General features: G+C 36.1%; 1 protein-coding gene across 1 annotated transcript in view; it reads left to right on the top strand.

Moving 5' to 3' along the window:
- The window catches only part of Cps1 (carbamoyl-phosphate synthase 1), a 108,971-nt gene that overhangs the window by 2,734 nt on the left and 85,675 nt on the right, over window positions 1-20,562 (top strand). Inside the window, 4 exon segments of the mRNA XM_042679131.1 lie at window positions 13,152-13,261; window positions 15,720-15,864; window positions 17,327-17,416; window positions 19,134-19,190. Of these exon segments, the coding sequence (XP_042535065.1) occupies window positions 13,152-13,261; window positions 15,720-15,864; window positions 17,327-17,416; window positions 19,134-19,190 (402 nt within the window).

Here is a 20,562-nt window from a genome sequence, read left to right as displayed (position 1 = left end):
CTAGCATTCTGGAAGAGCTCCAGGCACAAAAAAGTCCTTGAACCTTTATATAATGAACTAAAATTCTACACACAGTTCAGGGGAACATGTATTATTGCCCACTTCAGTTCAACTAGTCCTGAACCTATATCTTTTCCTGTTTTCTTTGTGAAAACTCAGCTATCTATGGAAGATGCATCCAAATTTATTCTTTCTAAATGGAAATGATAAAATCATTAGAATGTAGTTACAAGGTTATTACCAGGGAAGGACAATAAGAAAAGTCACTACAGGTTAGTATGGTAACAGCTAGTCATCAATAGTAAACGGGTTGTGAAAGACTCCCTGTGGTCAGATCCGTGAGCATTTCCCTGTAAGCCAGGTTTATTATTTTTCAGTGTCTCTGGAGGTCACTTTTCCTTTCCCTTTGACACAGAGAGAGGATGGGTTTGACGGCAGCAGTGATGCACTTAGCAGGTTTTCCTGTGCTGTCTTTGCATGTTGGCATGTGGCTAATATTTGTAGAGTGTGCCTTCCTGGAAGACAAAATTGTGTTTTCCTTATAGGTTAGAGACAAATGTTTCAAGGTGTCCTAGGGTTTTCAAGGTAACTGGCATCCAAGGGTACAATGGTGAACCAGCATAAAGTATAGAATTTTAAGACATAATCTTTAAAAAAAATTGGTACTGAAACTGTTCAGAGCTCATTATTAGGGTTGTTTCTGTGTAGTGAAAAAATGCTGTTGATAGGGAATAAGAAAACCTGGATTCTAACCTCTGTTATATATTTTCTAATGTTCTGACCTTGGTAATTCACATACTTTTCTGAACTTAATGGCGACAGTTCTTGATTTCCTCAAAGGATTGTGTGATCACCGTACAAGATTAGGCTTACAAATCTAAGACATTTTTAAAAAGTGGTTACATTGAAAGCTTTCTATTTTAATAGAAGGATTTAGTTGAGGATTAATCAGAATTTCCTTATATTTTTCATGGGCTATAAACTGTTACAATGATAAAATCCTCACCTGTTTACAATGGTTCTTTTGCCTTTGATTTAACATTAAACCTCTCTCAGGAGATATTTCTCATAAAGAATTGGATTCAAGGTCCATAAAGTATTCTTTTTGACATAAATAATTCATTGCTGAAAGGCAGTATTGGGATGGTGGTGTGATACCTGCTTAGAAAACGTGAAGCCCTGAGTTCAAACCTCAGTACCATAAATGAATAACGCTGAAAAGCAGTATGTAGGGCAGAATGTTCTCTCTCTCTCTATCTCCTTCCCTCCCTCCCTGCCCCCTCCCTCCTTCCCTCCCTTCTTCCTTCCTTCCTTCCTTCCTTCCTTTTTTCCTTCCCTTCTTCCCTTCTTTCTTTCTTTCTTTCTTTCCTTTCTTTCTTTCTTTCTTTCTTTCTTTCTTTCTTTCTTTCTTTCTTTCTTTCTTTCTTTCTTTCTTTCTTTCTTTCTTTCTTTCTTTCTTTCTTTCTTTTCTTTCTTTCTTTCTTTCCTTCTTTCCTTCCTTCCTCCCTTCTTTCTTTCTTTCCCAAATAAATACGTCACAGGAGGACATAGAAAGGATAGTGAGCAAATTTATAAGCATATAGTCTCTGGCTCAGAAGACTTGTAGATTTAAATATTCTGTATTCACAACTGTTAGACTGTCACCAAGATTAAATATATTTGCAAATTAATTTGTAAACTAAAGGCATTAAATTGAAAGCCAGGAATCTAACAATCCAAGTGTCTCCTTGGTACTTCAGATGTGAATCACCCTAGAACTCATTTTTGCCCTTAAAAGACTCATTTTGTACGATTTTTAATATTCTGACTGTAATTGTATTTAACTCAATCTGGAGGAGCTATCGTCTTTTGATTAGAAATTGGTGACTACAAAAATTCCCGCAATGAGAGTAATTTACAGTGTAGTAGCTTTAAAAAAACATTTCATAGGAAAGTAGAATTTATCATTAAATTGGAGATTTTTATGTTTATTAAAGGTAACCAACCTGTAGGGATAGGTTAAGATTATGACACACTTTTAAAAATAGCATTTCTTTTTTTTTGCTGGTTCTGGGTCTTGTCCTGGGTTCAGTCCCTTAGCTTCTCTGTGCTCAAGGCTAGCACTCTACCACTTGAGCCACAGTGCCACTACTGATCTTTTCTGTTTATGTGTTACTGAGGAATCAAAGCCAGGGTTTCATGCATGCTAGCCAAGCATTCTTCTACATTCCAAGCCCAGAAGAACTATTTTAATAGACACACACTCAATGCAAATACACGTATGCTATTGCTGGATTCCATCCATAGACATCTGTATTTTTGAGTGATCAGTTATGTTCCTGTTCCAAATCAGCTATTGCACAATTAGTTTGATTGAAAGACCATTTTGTGTTTTAGGTGCTGTGTTTTATTTCATTTTGTTTTATTTATTTTTGTGATTTGAAGTAAGTGGCTCCTCTTTTTACCTTTTTGTACTTCCTCACTTTTTATGTCCTCCCCTCCCTAAACTGTTCGTCATCAACAGCGCCTTGATACTTTAAGCTGCCTCTTCTTCTTGTTCTTCCTTCTTTCTTCTTTCTTCTTCTGGTGCTACTACTAAGGTCTGAACTCAGAGCTTGTCCTTGCTAGGTAGACACCCCAACATTTGAGTCAAGTCTCCAGAAACATTTTGATCTTCTTGACTCAAAAAAGCTATAGGTCAAGTGATCTATGCTAGGGGCAAGTGAGTGAGACACCCAGGGTGCATTGTTCAACAACCCCCTCACTGTTAGAACCCTGGATTTTGCCTGAGGCCTGAGTTACAAGCGAAGGACTGTGGTTTGGGAAACACTTAAAGGTCTACCCCTTTGCTCCTTATCCAAGTTCCAATTTACCCACATTGAGGCTGAATTTCTTATAGTCTAGAGCTGAAAGAAGGTCTTACTACCAAGGAAATATGGATGATTTCTTGGTCCTCACATCTACATTAGATTTTCTTTATGTCTGACTTGTTCCAAAGGTTAGAGAGTTACAATAGAGAAAATACCTCTTTTGCAATGGTCATGGCTCCAGGGAGAGTTTTCTGTGGAAGCCTATGGAAGACTAAAGGCTTTGAGGTGACTGGTGTCACTCAGCTTCTTTATAGTGACTGAGTCTTGCAGAGGGTTACATGGGCCAGGGTTAAACTTAGTATTGATTTCTCAATCTAAGAGCCTTCTACCTTCTACTTGATTGTCTTCATGTGTTCTAAATAAGCTCAACTCATGGAAATACTTTTAAGGCTGCTCTCTTTTCTCTTCTTTTCAACATTAAATTAATAGATGCTATTGTTTCCTATGACATTCTCATAAATATGTAATAGGATTGGTATATTGTAAGATTCTCTTATGATGTAGAACTAAACATAAGACCATGTTAAGCTGGGTGCCTGTGGCTCACACCTGTAATCCTAGCTACTCAGAAGGCTGAGATCTGAGAATCATGGTTCAAAGCCAGCCTGGGCAGGAGTCTGAGAGACTCTTATCTCTAACAAACCACCAGGAAACTGGAAGTTGCACTGTGGCTCAAGTGGTAGAGTGCTCGCCTTGAGCTGAAGAGTTGAGGGACAGTGTCCAGGGCCAGAGTTCAAGCCCCATAACCGACCAAAAAAAAAAAAAGACCTTGTTAATTTATTTCTATAATATGGTAAAAAGTATTTAACATTATTTTACATCCCTCCCACACACAGAACTATAGGCCATAAATCATATGCTAATTACTGTTAAAAGATCCCATATTTCAAATACATATGCAATTGAATTTTTATGAGTACTACATAATATAATTAAGACAAAATCTTGTATGGGTCAGCGCTATAGTTTTGTCCATACATAGAAATATAGAACGAAGAAAATTCAAGCAAATTATACCTCTCCCATTAGCTAATACAGATGCAGACAACTTTGATATGTTAAGGCTTAGTTGATTACATTTAGAAATTGTCACATTTGGAAATCCTAAGCAGTTACACATTTATTATTACAGAGATCTCTTATTAAATACTTGAAGGACAGAAAAATACGTTATAATTCTTAGTTCCCTGTACCCATAATTTAGTATTATAACTTCAAGTATAAAAATTATGGCTTCATTTATTAAAGAATACTTTATAACTTTAAGTTTTTACCATACTACCTACATAATAATCAGATACAAATTCCTGCTTCAGGCTACCTACTTTCCAAAGCTTAGTTCAGGTTTATTTCATCAGAGTACTAAGGCAAACTAATAGCTAAAACAACATCAGGTAAGCCAGAAATCAAATACGTTATATAGCTTTAGGCTTTGGTGAAATTGGAAATAAACATATGGGCTTCTACTTTTTTTCTGATATGCACATAATTTACATTGATATATGACTGAGCAGCAATATAGTCAGAGTAAATCATTTTCATTTTCATGACTAGTTTGAGGGGATTATTACCTGTATAAAGTTTTATATTCTGATCTTTTATGGGCTGTATTGCTGAATTAGCTTAAGGCTTTATGCATGGGATGCTTTATTGGTGGAATTCTGGTTATCTAGAGGAAGAAAGTCTGCTATTCTTCCCATTTCACAGATTGTATAAATGATATATTTAACTCATGTCTACTCTTGCTCATTAAATGGACAAACACTAGAGAATCTGCTTAAGATTTTAATTAGGCCTCATTTATTAGATCATCTTTGAAATTTGAACTTTTGTGGGGGCTTTTCCCTTAGAAGCTGTTTAACCTGGCATCAAAGTGTTCTACATTATTTTTCCTACTAGATTTTTTTTTTTTGCATCTACTCGAGTCTATTTACATATGGAATTTTACCTCAATGTCATATAAATTTGATGTCTCATTTCCTTTGTTTGTCTGCACTTTGAGAAGAGGTTGTTTGAATCAAAGAGCCAGTAGGATTCTTACTTTGTATGGCCAGGTATATTACTAGAAGATTTTAAGACAAGGCTGTCTGTAGTTGACATATTTCTTCATCTCAAACTGAGATACTGTCATGTGTTTGTAACACATCATGCTGTTTTTCAGTTTTCAATTTTTTTCCTTTTCATATAGTCCTGTAAGCTCCATGTATGAAGGAGTTTAATGTCATTGTAGACTTGTAGAAAAGTCTTACTTTGACTTCTTTCAAGCATCTTCAATATGAAGGATCCAGAATAATATCAACCACCTCTAGTTCAAGCACAAGATCACTATTTTCAAATCTTTCTAGGAGTCTTCTGGAATATGAAATCATACATGAGCAATGTATAGATGATAAAAAAAAAAAAAGAGCAGAAAATGCAGAGGAAAAGCGTAGCATCAATAGTAAACCTGAGACTGTTTCAAAACCTTTAATAGGGTAATTATAAATTGGGCTTTAAAAATTTTGTCTAGTCTTCCTAAGACTAAGTCCTCAAAGTCAGTTTAACATAGCTACAGGGGCACATTTTCAAAGCTTTTTGAAGGGGAATTTAGCTGTGTGATTCCCACTAATAGTTGTTGCATTATTCTTTTCCTGGAAAGTTCTTTGAATCATCTAACCTTTTAAATGTGATCTCAAACTGAGAATATTAAAGTATAAAATTCTGGTCAGTTTTTTATGTGGCCTCATAAAGTGAATCAGTCATCTTACTAGAAAATGAAAATAGACTCCAGTGTGATTTTAAAATAAGTTTTAATTTTGATGAAAAAAACCCTCAAAACCGCTAAAGAGATGAAATACTTGAGAAATAGAATTCTTTCAGTAAGTGATATTTAATAAGTGACATTAAAGACATTTTCTTAGATGGTAAAATAGTAATGCCCGTGACCACAATGGACAAACCAACAAATAATCACTGAGAATTTGTTGGCATTTCTGTTTAGGGCAAAACTCTAGAGAAACAAAGATTGCATGTTTTCCCTTACTAGTGGTAGATAGAATATAACTATAACTCTGTAAGTTAGGTGGTATGCAAATGGTTACAAATGAATGAAACGAAGTATAATAGACTCATGGAGAGCTTAAATAGTATACATTTTTCAAAGACTAGGTCAAAGCCCAACAGAATCAGCACCAGGAAGTGGGTACATGCAAGGGTGGGCGGAGCCAAAGGGAGAGGGGTTGACCAATGAAGCAAGGAAGGAAGGGAAAATGCAGTCAAGAATTCATGGTATATCCCACAAAATTAAGAAAAGGGAAAGGGTGGGTCGAAGGGGGGGGTGAGAATGAATGTTGAAAGTGATGACTCAGATCAAGACGCATTATTATATCCATAACTGCTTTGTTAAATGGCACTTCCTTTGTACAACTACTAAAGTATAATAAAAACAGAACATTTGCAGAAAAAAAAAAAAACCCACAAAAATACATTTTTTTTCCCCCCAGTCCTGGAGCTTGAACTCAGGGCCTGGGCACTGACTCTGAGCTTTTTTTTGCTCAAGGCTAGCAGTCTACCACTTCAGCCACAGTACTACTTCTGGCCTTTTCTGTATATGTAGAAGAGAGAAATCAAACTCAGGGCTTCATTCATGCTTGGCTAGCACTCTACTACTGACTCACATCCTCAGCCCCAAAATACGTTTTCACACACCAAAACCTCCTCCAATTGGTGCAAGAGTTCCCAGATCTTACAAATAATAGAAAATTTAAGTTTTAGAATGATCACTTCAAAAGCAATATAAGAATGGGAATTATACCGATCTTTCTGTGTTTTATTTAAAGGAGGATAAACTATGAAATTAAGAGATTTAAAATGAAGTCATTATATATGCATAGGAAAATTAAGTCTCAGATCATCTAGATATTTTGCGTGGAAAATTATAATCTTATGGGTACTCTTAAAAATGTAGAAAAGATAATGTCTAGTGTTATTAGGTAATGGAGACTTTTAATTTCAAACTTTAACCCTTACATTCATAAGGAACCTCAGGGAATATAGTTTCTGAGAAGTTATTTTATAACCAATTGGCTCCTACATTCAACATCTCTATCATTTCTAGGCTAAAAGAAATCAAATGATAATAGTAAACTGGTTTTAATGCATTTTCCTTGGTATCTTTATTGGATACAATCATTGACATATTTTTGTTTGTATGTTTTGTAAACATAATTACTTGGATGAGAGATAACATATATGTCTGAAGAGATGGAAATAATGTTATTAATTGTAGATGCAATTTGCACATTGGTTCACAGTGAAACAGGAGATCTTGGAAAGACCTCTCTCTCACTCTGTGTGTGTGTGTGTGTGTGTGTGTGCGTGTGTGTGTGTGTGTGTGTGTGTGTGTGTGCGCACATGCATGCGTGCATGTAAGGGTGTATGTGCATGTGCATACGTGAATTTCACTTTAAGCATTTGCATGTTAAATTTGTGCTTAGTGATGCAACACAGTAAATGCCTACATGTGGCCTCTTCTCCCTCCTACCCTTCCTTTCTTTTTCCCTCCTTCCTTCCCTCTCCTCTTCTCCTTCCCTCTCTCCCTATAGAAATGTGAATTAAAGTTCTTATAAATAGGAATTCAGGTTTGAATTGCTTTTTATCCCCACTTTAAGAAATTAGAAAGCAGAAATAGATAAGAGCTTAGAAAGGAAAACAAAATGAGGAAAAAGGGAGACTGGCTGGGTTTAAAAATGGTTACTACTTCTATTCTGGTGGCATGATTATTGCTCCCCTCTGGCTAGGTTCATTCAAGTATAAAAATCTTTGTTTTTGTTTTTACTCTCTGTGTGTGTACCAGGATTTCAATCCATGACCTCAGCTTTGCTTGCTCAGAGTTGGTGCTCTACCACTTGAGCCATACCTATCTATAGCCTGGCTTTAGGCATGTTATTTGAAATGGAGTCTTACAGATTTTCTGCCAGGGCTAGCTCCAGTCTGTGTTCTTCCAGATCTCAGCCTCCTGAGTAGGTAGTATTAAAATGGAGATCCTTAATGTTATCTACTTCTTAGTTTCTTGTGACAATTAATTGAGAAAACTCATTAATACTTTTAGAAACAGTATCTTGTATTTCCTACTACCTATTCCTCTATCTAAGAATATATCTTAGGAGAAGGTAAGGGTAGAGGTGTTTCACAATGTGCTTATTTTTCCAACATTGCTTCTACATGGGTTAGATTAAGAAACAGAAATACAGATAGAGCTATTTTGAGCCAATTACATTATGCCTATGTTGTAAATATAATGAAACCCTTATATACAACACATTCATGCTATGAAAAAAAGGAAAAGGAAAATATCAAAGTTATCTGGAGGCCTGAGGCAAGAGGATTACTTGAGTCCAGGAATTCAAGACCAACTTGGACAACATAAAAAGACTCCACCTTGAAAATCAATTATTTTTGAGAAAGCAGCTAAAAACTCTCCTTAAGGGCTGGGAATGGCTTATTGGTAGACTGCTAGCCTCACATGCATTAAGTTGTGGGTTTGATTCCTCAGTACAACCCCCCACTCCCACTTTTCTTATTAAAAAAAGAAGACATAAAGAATGAAAGAAAGGACAGAGCAAGGAGACAAGGCACTGAGAAGCATACTGTAATTTTAAATAGGGGATCAAGCCAGACCTTGCCAAGAGTATGACACAAGTGAACAGTTTGAAGGCATTCCTTGGACTTCAAGTTAAAAATTGTGACAAGAGTGTCTTCACTGGACATTTTAATTTTCAGTTATATCAAGCATGGATGAAAGAAAGGCAAATTCTTTTACTGAAGAAAACTTTGCCAAGAGAAAGGATGACATTTTATTTTATTTATTTATTTAGTTATTAGGGTCCGGTCGTGGGGCCTGAACTCTGGGGCTGGGCACTGTCCCTCAGCTCTTCAGCTCAAGGCTAGTGCTCTACCACTTGAGCCACAGCGCCACTTCTGGCTCTTTTCTTTTTGCTTATGTGGTGCTGAGAAATCGAACCCAGGGCCTCATGCATGCAAGGCAAGCGCTCTACCACTGAGCCACCTTCCCACCCCGACATTTTATTTACTTTTATATTTCGAGGTGCTTCGGTGGTTGTTCATGACATTTTTCATCAGATTTCCTTTATTTTTTTGACTCCTCTACTACATAGCTAGTCCTTTATTTTGTTTTTTGTTTAGTTTTATTTTTTGTTCTTGTTATTATTGTTGGTCATGGCTTGAACTCTGGGCTTGGGCACTGTCCCTGAGCTCTTCAGGTCAAGGTGAGTGCTCTACCACTTGAGACAGGGGCACTTCCGGTTTTTCTGATAGTTAATTGGAGATAAGGGTCTCATAGACTTTACTGCCCAGGCTGGTTTTGAACCGCAGTCCTCAGATCTCAGCTTCCTGAGTACCTAGGATTACAGGCATGAGCCACTAGTGCCAGGCTACATAACTAGTTCCTTTAATAAATAGATGGACTTGGACCTAGAAATGTACTTAACATATGGTAGAGGCTCAGTGATGTGTGAGTCTTGATTATCTACATGTTAGTAGACACAAAAAGGACGAAGCCCTTTATTTTTTCGAACCCATATTTATAGAATCCTTTGATTACCTTTTCTGATATTCTACCAATGTACACATCTCCCTTCTAGAAGATTTCCATGCACATTCAGATTTCAAAGTGTTCTGGCTATATAACTTAAATAATAACAATATACTATTCTAATTCTTAGGTTATGTACTTCTGTCGACTAGCACTGAGACTACTAAAATATGATGAAAACAGTTTGGTTTCTTTTGGACTCATTGAAAAGAAATAGCATTTGGGGAACTGTTAGGGATAAGGAAGGATTTCAAGTAATAGCACTTTGCTCAGAATTCCTCTATCAATTCATAGATATGTCAATTGGCACTCATCATTTTCAACTCATTGGAGACCAGTGTAGTTAAAAGGAATATAAAGGGTACTCTAGGCAATAAACAGAAGCCTTGTAACAATATAACGTGTAGTGAGAAAGAGAATTGGAAGACCTATAAAATCTGCCAAAAAGAACAAAAAATATAATTAAAGGAGCAAAAGACATATTGAACACAATCTCAGGGACTATTTCAGGCCGCAGTAAATGTCTCCTCAAATATATCGTTAGGCAAAGGGAAGCAAGTAAGAAACTATTTCTATGGAGAGAAGAAAAATACCAGATGGAGCTATGGGAACAGGTTACCAAGGGTTGGGTTTGCTTATGTTCATTTTTACCTCTCCAATCTATTTAAATAACACTAGTCCAGTAGATCAAAGGAAAGAAAAGAAAATATAAGCAAAGGTGATATTGTAGGCAAGTCTGGTTCAGACTGTAGGACAGGCAAAATACCAGTACATAGAAAATAATTGAAATTTGCACTTCACATCCAAGTTGTGCTAGGTAAGTAACAGTCATTTGAAGTTCTGTCGACAAACTATTTATGAGCTTATTTCCTTCCTTTCTTCCATTTTGTGAAGACATGTCGGTTACACATGACTTCTTCCAGAAGAGAAAATAATTTTTTTCTAGTAGAAAATGTTCTTTGACAGTGAATTTTCATTTCTTGGACCGAAAGGTTCTATCTAGTGAAACATGTCAGAATTAACAGGCAATATTCCCAATACGTACTCCTATTGAGACCCATCTCCACAGGAGAGCTGCTTGTCATCTTTGGAGATGGATCAAACTATATTCTTATTTCTTAACATAAGTTAACATTTGTATTTAATAACAAGTCATTGGAAAACCAAAAGAATAGGGTAGATACTCAGTTATTGGGAACAACATGCAAGTTTATTTTCAGCAGAATTTACACTCGCATGTGAAGCCTATCTCTGCCAGAGAAGTCTTTTCATCTCTCAGATTAAATTAATTATTGTTGTTTCCTTTGTGCTGGGTAATTCCAAAATCTTTTTAAATTTAGTGACTGTGAAGGCAATCCCTTTAAAGATAACACCAAGCTTATGATCTTGAACGATGATTTCAAAGCTATAGAGAAAACTACCTCAAAGATAATTGGATATGCCAAGTAAAGGACAAAATTCTTTGGGTTAATACACACACATGCGCACATACAACCTCCCCCCCCCCCCCCCATACACATACACACACAGAGGGAGAACATTATTTAATCTTTCTCAGAAATATAAACTTGAAGTCCATATGTTATACTTCTGATTAGGAACCTATTGAGAAGAATGTGTTAACAATATTCTGTTGATTTCTTAGGAAACAAATAACTTTGTGTATAAATATAATAATGTATGTACACATTCACATACTCCGCCATGTTTAGGACCACAGTTTATTGATTGAAAGACAGTCAAAATGCTATTTTACACTGAAGAATAATCTAGTTTTAATGGCAAGAGACTAAAAGAATCTTTGAGTCTAAAAGAGGCATATGATCTCAAAATTTTTATGGAAATATAATGGAGGTTTTGTATTTAAAAATAGATAAACTAAGTGTATGTTAGATGGATATAAAAGCAAGGGTCCAGAAATCATTTCCTGTTGCCTAACCAAGTTGGGGTGTGTGTGTGTGTGTGTGTGTGTGTGAGTGTGAGTGTGAGTGTATTGGAAGTAGAGTTGAAGTGGCAAGTCTCAAAGGTGTAAGACACTATGGCTACAGTTCTACAATTATACAGGATGGAAAATGGAGTACGTTTCTGTTTCTGACCCTTGCAGAAAGAATACCAAATAATTATTTCTTCCTACAAGTCCAATTTGTATCCCAATTGGTTTCAACTATATTTGTTTCTTCCCCACAGTTTCTAATTATTTGAAGCATAGCTAAGTAAAAAATATAAACATTATTCTCACTAATCCTAAAATGTTCATATGTAATATAATCCAATAACACTTTATTGTTAAACTTTCTCAATTATTATAGAGATGTTTTCCTTTTATTTTCCTTAACATTTTACTCTAAACATGATGTACAGGTTTACAGTTATCTAAGTCAGGTAATGAGTACTTTTCTTCCTTTTTTTTTTTTTTTTTTGTCATACTAGGGCTTGAACTCTGGGCCTTTGCACTGTCCTTGGGCTTCTTTTGCTCAAGGAGAGTGCTCTACCACCTGAGCCATAATGCCACTTCCAGTTTTTTGGGGGAGTAGTTTATTGGAGATAAGACTCACAGAGTGGCTGCCCAGACTGGCTTTGAACCCTGATCCTCAGATCTCAACTTTCTGAGTAGCTAGGATTTGAGGCACCTGGCTTGTATATATTTCTTTTTCAACAGTGTCACCCCCTCCCTCATTTTCTCCCGGTTTTCCCCCTCCTGACTTGCCCCACCCCAAGTTGTATATTTCATTTCCAATATAGTGTCTAGTAAGTATCACTACTGAAAACACATTTTCCAATGAGTTCATTCTATAGAGTTTCTTAGAGTCTAGTCCTTGTTTCACCAGATGTGGTTTACCACATTTTTCCATCCCCTGAAATTTAGAGTCAGAGTTAGACTGTTTCAGCAATAGAATTTAGGGTATTTATGAGAAGTAGATGAGGCCTGTTGTTTAGATGTTTCTCTAATTGTCCCTTTTCTTAGCCAAGAATTTTATAGAAGCTGGTTCAAAGAGTAATACAGCAAAGTAATCAAATTCAGAATGCCCATAGCCTAAACAGGGAACCAGACAGGGCTATAATTAACTCCGATAAAAAACAAAATACGGTATGCTCTCAGAGCATTTCACAGTGCTTGCTTTTGTGTCAGTATTAATAGAGTGATAAAGCTCTAGCTTCTTCATGACCGTAAAGCTGGCATACAGAGGGCAGGCCTGGGGGTAAGTGCATCACAAACAAGCGCTCCGTGGAACACAGAGCTTTGATAGGTAATCGTGAAGATTCCTTCTAGCCCTAAACCTCCGAATGAGAATGGGCTGTATGGTACAATTCACAATGCTTTTTGCAAACTCATAAACTTCCCTTAGAGCGATACTTGAGCAAAGCTGAGGAATATTAAGGAGGAGAAGATGGACTGTAGCATTTTAACTAAATTGAAGCATTTCTGGCTTGTCAACAACTCCACCAGTAGACTTGGAATAGGCAATGTATCGACGTGCTTCAGTTCCTCTTTCAAATAAAATGAAACAAAAAAACACCTGCTGGTGACAACAGCCAGATATGTGAAGAACAGTGACAAGGAACAGAAGAGCAATTCCAAAGCTCAATGGCAGAGTTTCATTAACTATGCTGTGAGATAAATATGTTTGTGTGTGTGTGTATTTTATCTCTGGATTTTGTGTGTATCTATGTTTTGTATTATGCTAGCAGTCATGCAATTGTTTCTTTAGGCACAGACGGCACACATCGTTCTGGAAGATGGAACTAAAATGAAAGGTTACTCCTTTGGCCATCCATCCTCAGTTGCTGGTGAAGTGGTCTTTAATACAGGCCTGGGAGGGTGAGTAATGCTTCTGTTCTAAGGTTTGATCCATCCTCTCTCCAGAGAGGAATAACTGTGTGCTCTCACTCACAGTGGTAAATTGAAATCACTGCACCATGAGATTATATACTGCCCTGAATTTGGCTTGTGCATAGCTTCCTAACAACCCTCCTCCACAAAGGTACAGACATGGACTTCTGCTACAGTGGATGAAAGCTAGCATTTGTGCTTTGGCTGCCTCCCTGAAATGGAAAAAAAAAAAAAAGACTAAAAATAGTTCTAGAAACCGATGCACTGAGTCTACCAAATGGCTCCTGCAAAGGGATGTTTGGAGCAGATTTAGGAGAAAATTAGAGCAGAGGAAGAAGGGTAACACACTGTAGTGACAATCCATTAGAAATGTCAGACCCAACTTTGTACATTGAACATAAAGTACTATGGAGAGAGAAGGCAGTCCTTCTTTAAGTAATTTATAGGACTTTAATAAGACAGAGATAAGAGATAACACTCATTGTCCTATAATTATTGAGATGGTAGGCATATAGATGTAATATTTTTAATAATTATCAATTGTGAATTTGTATTTAAGATCTACTAAGCAAAGTAATTGACTAAGAGGTGAATGGTAGGAAAGGTAAGAATATAGAAATCAAGTAGCCAGTACCTATGAATGTTCATCTGGAACCAGAAGGTTAAAATTGTATTTCAGTACTAATAACTGATTATTTTATATTGACAACATTGTTTAATCTTGATAAGGTCTGATTTTTCTTCTCAAAAACCAAGGGGACTAGATTAGATAGAAATTTACAGCTGGAGATTTAAAACATTCTGAGTTAAAAAAAAAATAGAGGACCACATAGTTTCAAGATGTTTCTCTTACATATTCAATCAACTAACCTGTAAAATATTTGATGAATGCATTAGGGAAATTCAAGCTATCCTGGAAGAGACACAGGGGCATTGGGTTAACTGATAGAGAAAGTATTGATTGACCAAGCTGTCATTATATTATTAATGTGCATTCTTTTCAAAATTCTTGCCTCTCTGCATGAAATGAAGAATATTAAGTGTTTTTAAAAATAGTTCCACTGGTGAGAGCACTAAATTACAATGTATGAAACCTGTTTGCAAAGTTTTGCTTCACCAGGCAATTATTTAAGCTTTTCGACAGCACTAATTACTAGCTGTGTTAATATACCTGCCAACAAACAACTGTTTAATATAGATCGGAATGATGGAAGGCACTGGCGTTTTCTTCTCAGTGATAGATTACGGGTAATAAATCTTGTCACATCACAAAAGTCAAACAGGACCTGATGGATTAATTTGCTTCCAACACTGCAGTTCTCGGAGACAAGCTGTATTTATTCACTTAGTGGAGAGCACTGTAAGCTTATATGGAAAGGGAACAGCCAGACCTTTTGTGGTGAGAAAGAAGAAAGGGAAGTAAAAACCCAAATTAATTAAAGATTTTTTTTTGATGTAGAAAAGGCAGTCATTTAATAAGATTAGTCCACAGGCGCTATGTTCCATTGAGAATTGTAGCTTTTATTCAATGCCTAGGTCACTCAGTAAAGTAGTTGATAATTATTAAAGGGGGGAGGGAGTTAGTTTGGTTTTCATCTTCCAGAAATGCGTTAATATGTGTAAGGCTTGGCTAAAAGAAAAAAAACAAAACGATCAGTTCCTGACAGGTGAGAGGCATCTGAGAAATTAGCTGATGGAGGCTGTGGATAAATTTCATAGCACTTGAGTCACCCTGAGGACTGTGGAGCTGAAGACTAAGTGTTCTGTTGACAAAGTTAGTTCAGTAGGAGTTAGTCTGGATGGGGTTGAGAAATTTATGTTGACTACTGCCTGAGCTGAATTTTATTAGTTTCAAGGTTGTCGATTCTATCCTTCTCAGCACCTAAATTCACTTTCAGTGGTAATCTACAAGAAAGATTTGGTTTAACTCAGTCTGAAGGAAGACAGAATGTAAGAGGAACAAAAAAAAATTCAGTTGCCATGTATTCCAGTGCGTGGAATAAATGTAGCCTTCTCCTGGTATTTGTAGGAGTCATACTTCTTATTCATTTATATCTATATACATATATATTCTCTATATTCATATATACAATAATTTATATGAATACACGTTCTTTATATAAGCTCTCTATTTTACATAATGATCAATGTATCATCTCCCATTTGTTCTATCTTCTCCATCTATCAGTCTAGAATACATATTTTCCTGTGCTTTCCAATTTTAAACATAGTTCTCCTGCATTTCTCCCTTATTTGTTAGCAGTGTTTTAAAAGAATCATTTGAAATCTTATAATTTCGAGGTCAGAAAAGCTTCGTGTCAGGTTGCTAAAGAGATAGGCTTGTAGGGTGTTAATCTGATATTCTTCTTCATCCTTTTTTAAGGATTCAATGATTCTGTGTACATGTTTAGATTGTATTTGTTCACTTTCTGACATGTGCATGCAGGTACCCAGAAGCGCTTACAGACCCCGCCTACAAGGGGCAGATTCTCACGATGGCCAACCCTATCATTGGGAATGGTGGGGCCCCAGACACCACAGCGCTGGATGAACTGGGACTCAGCAAGTACATGGAATCTGATGGAATTAAGGTACTACTGGCAATGACTATGCAGTTGACTTACTGTTTTCGTGTTTTTCTGAATCTGGGATGGGAGCAGGTGACTCTCGCCTGTAATCCTAACTTCTCAGGCTGAGATCTGAAGATCATAGTTTAAAACCAGCCAGCGTAGAAAAGTCTGTGAGATTTATCTCTATTAACCACCAAAAAGCTAACAGTGGAGCTATGACTCAGGTGACAGAGCACCAGCCATGAGCCAAAAAACTGAGGGACAAGATTCATGCCCTGAGATCACTGCCCAGTACCAGTGAGCGTGTACGCGTGTGTGTGCGCGCGCGCACACACACACACACACACACAATATACACATGCTAGAATTCTAGAATGGGCAAAGTTCCTCCCTTACTATTGTAGTACAAATTATATTCCTGTATTCATCCTTTTTTCTCTGAATAAGTGTGAATTGTATATCTATCTATACACACACACACACACACACACACACACACACACACACACACATATACACATATATACATATATTTCCGGCCCTGGGCTTCAAATCGGCCTGTCCCTGAGCTCTTTTGCTCAAGGTACAGCTCCACTTCTGGTTTTCCAGAGGTTTTGAACCGTGATCCTCAGATCTCAGCTTCCTGAGTAGCTAGGATTATAGGCGTGAGCCACCAGTGCCCAGAATAAGAGCAATATTTAACTGGACATTAATTTAATTTTAATTTCTTAACAAACTTTAGATTTTAATGTCTTGAATGACATGTATATTAATTTGTAAAGATGTTTACAATCCAAATAACTGTGCAATAAGTATTCATGAAGATTCATCTTTTAAAAGAAATTTGATAATCAACTTAGTTGTTTTTAATCTTACCCTCTTTAAGGTCTCAATATGAATATTTCATATGCCAGTCTAAAAGTAAGCATCTTATTGTTGCTTAGTCAATGAAATTTGGAGAGCATCTTGGGAATATGGATCACATAAGTAATTCAAAAATTTACATTCCAAATGACCACTTTTTCATTAGTGTATGGTGGAATGACTTGTATTTATCATTTAGTCAGCTCTTTCTCACAATTTTCTCCAGATCCCTCAATCTCATTTACATGCAGATTAAAAAACTCATTTCATTCTTTGTATGTATTAAATAACTAATTATAAAGTAGATCGTTGATCAGTTCAATAGAAGAAACAGTCAGTGGGTCAAAAATGGAGAATAACTTAGTCTCAAGAATTGGAAAGTTGGGTAGGATAGCTCCACCAAGTGATGATTAAAAAAACAAGGATATGTATCAAAATAAAAAGGGATGATGACCTTTTGAGCTCATTTCTTCAAAATTTAAAGTCTCATATTAGTGGATAGAATATGTTTTTCAAAAAAGATGAAAAGTGACCTTCAAAGATGAATCTCAGGAATTGGATAATATTGTTGTGGATACTTTTGTGGATATTTTTGGGTGATGGCTACCTGTCTTTCTAGGTTTCTGGTCTGCTGGTGCTGAATTATAGCAATGACTACAATCACTGGCTGGCTACCAAGAGTCTAGGGCAGTGGCTGCAGGAGGAGAAGGTAATAAAGCTGATAGGGCATTGACCATCACCTATGGGTGTATGATGGGTATGTAGAGAGTTGGAAGATCTGTATGTTGCTAAAAGAACGAAACAGATAAGGAAGTTTGTGCAGTCCTGGACCTGTTATCTATTATAAGGAATGATACCTTTTTAAAGTACCTACAGAGTAAACTAGATGATAGCATATTTTCAGTTTAACCACTAGGTGGCACACAAACATGCTTGGTAAAATCTCTCTTTTTTTTTTAACTTTTATTTATTTTTTTATTGTGAAATTACTGTACAGAGAGGTTACAATTACATGGGCAAGATAGTGAGTACATTTCTTATCAAGCATTGTAGCCTCCTCCTTTGTTTACCATTCCCACCACTTCCCATCCTCCCCTCCCACATCCTCCCCCCCCCCACCCCAAATTTCTCTTTTAAGAGGGGTAGGGAGAAATGTTAGAATCTAAGTCTAGGATTTAAGCTAGGATTAAGTTATATAATTCATTTGTGGGTTCTAGTTCTTGCTCTATAGTTACCTGGCTGCATTGTCCATGTAACCATTCTTCTATACAATATTTTTTTGTCCCTTAAGTCTTATAACTAGATTTCAATGAAGTACTTTTTTTTAACTTAAACATTATGACATATAATTAGGTATAGTATCATTTGAAGTAATGTATAAAAAAGGTTATAAGCTTTTATCTTAATTTTCCATACTTGGAGAATTAATTTCTCATGGAATATAAGCAGATATTATTCTAAGAAATCTCTGCCCCTCCAATGACTGCTTAACTTTTGGGATAAATAATACTTATTTTTGGAAAAATAAAAAAAATGTTGGCTCTCTCAGTCTCAGATTTTCTAAAATTTGAAAGTAGAAGAATCTCTTCTTGTCACAGTCACTATTTTATTCCCAATTATTACCTGAATTTATGTCCATCTCCTAGACAGCTAATTTCTGAAATAGTCATTCAAATCTGTTTGTCTGAATGTCTCTTTATCTCTCCTCTCTTAAAGTATTTCCTTTGTGTTATTCAGGTCACCTAGTTTTATGTCTTCTCCATATAGAAACAAAGGACTTAGTTAAGACATCTGATTTCAAGCTAGTCAAATAAATGCAAACCAATGGAGATGTTCCTTCATTTACTAATAGAATGAGGAAATGTTAAAGATCTTTGATAGATAGTCATGTTTACTAACAAATGGGTTGAGGGCCTATTATGTGTTAGGAATAATAAACTCTACACATAAATTTGTACATTACTGCTTATTACTGCTTCTGCTATTTTAAAACACAAATTTTTGCATATATATATATATATATATATGTATATATATATATATATTGTGCCCAGAAAATATATGAAATACATTTCATATGCTGTATAGATATGTTAATATACTATATACATGTTTCATTGTTTCAAAACAAGTTTATATGCAATAGTACCTATTTAACATCTATGAAACTGTAATAGAAGATTAATGTTTAGAATGTTTTCAGTTTTTATTCTGAGGAAGGGCTTGGGTAGGAGAAGAGTCTTCTGCTCAAGCAGAGCTGCAATTTACTGTGCTTTGACAGCACCTTCACCCGGGGTCAGAAAGAAGAAGGAGTGGGAAATTATTTACCACTCAAGAAGATAGATGAAGCTATGGTTTTCAACTTGAAAACAATATGCCGGTTCTAATTTCTTCCAATTTCACTGTCATGAGTTTTTTTCTTACAGGTTCCTGCAATTTATGGAGTAGACACAAGAATGCTGACTAAAATTATTCGAGATAAGGTATGATTGTCATTTTTTAGCTAAACTTATGTTCCTCCCCTCATAGTTTTCTCCCAGTACCTGGGGGCTGTATTAATATATAAACAAGAAATCTGACTAACTTCTCTTTCTCGGGCCTCTGTCACTTTGCTTTACTATTTTCGAGGTGAGTTTTGAAGAGTGGGTGTTTCGTGGGATTAAACATACCAGCAGCTGGATGTTTCACTTGGCAGGAGTTTATTGAATGCCTACTATGTGCTGACGATACCAGCAATGTCAAGACATTTTATAGTCTATTCTGTGGAAGGGCTTATACTTAAATAATTGGGAGGAAGTAACTAAGGGAATAATAACTTTGCAAAATTGAATACTTCTAGGCTAAAAGACCATAAGTGTACTGTACTGGTACTATTAAATAAATATTCCATTCTCTTAGAAAAGTCCTCTATGAAATTAATTATTGTATTTCATGAGTATAGAAAATAAGCCATCTCAGTTAATGGCTAAAGTCTCTGAGACCCTTATCTCCAGCCAAAGGTCATGTGTAGAGGTATGACTCAAGTGATAGAGTGCTAGCCTTGAATGAAAAGCTGCCTGATATTGAGGGGCCTTGAGTTCAAGCCTCGGTATTGGCAAAACAAAGCAAATTAAATAGGTAAATTTTATTAGCAGGGATCACATAGCAGTATCACTTAATATGTTTTTTTTTATGAGTGATGCTGAGTCCCAATGAGAATGTATAATGTAGTTGTGGTTTCCATTAAGTTTTGGCTGGAAGCAAGATTGTATTTCATTTGGCATGTTTTCAGATAAAGGAGGAAACTGAGTTTCAATATTAGGGATTCATAAATATAGCTTAGGGACTCTGATTTGGAGTCAAAAAGAAAGGACAGCCCTATAAAATTTAACAATCTTAATACAGAGGTGGAAGTTGGCATTTGATTAGTTTCTCAGACTAAGAGGCAACATCTTGCTTTGAGCAATAGCTTATGCCCTTAGGGGATCTTGGTGTGTGAATTAATTTTGCTATGAAAATAGGCAATAAGTTCTCAATTATTGTGACATTTTTGTAACTTTCAGATCATAGACTTTCTTCCCAGTTGATTGTTTTATGTTGTCTTTCCTGAGCACTATCTTTAGGTCCTCTGGACTAATGATCACTGAATATTCCAGCTTGTTCTAGTTTAGGATCTGGAGATCTGAATTGCAATGCCTTTTGCCTTTGAGACTCTGGTGATGGCTTTAGACTAAACGAACACATTGTGTTTTCTAGAATTTTTTCCTGAAATACATGTTCAAGTCACTTCATTTTCTAGTTTGTGAAAATAAAGTCCTTTCTTGATGATGGTTATGAGTAGCTACAAAGACATCTCAATCGGGGAACAGCTGTTGG

This window comes from Dipodomys spectabilis, unplaced genomic scaffold (genome assembly GCF_019054845.1).
Source record: "Dipodomys spectabilis isolate Male_0828 unplaced genomic scaffold, ASM1905484v1 ptg000051l, whole genome shotgun sequence".
Lineage (NCBI taxonomy): Eukaryota > Metazoa > Chordata > Mammalia > Rodentia > Heteromyidae > Dipodomys > Dipodomys spectabilis.
Note: the sequence above shows the minus strand (reverse complement) of the source record. Positions and strands in the feature narration are given on the sequence as shown.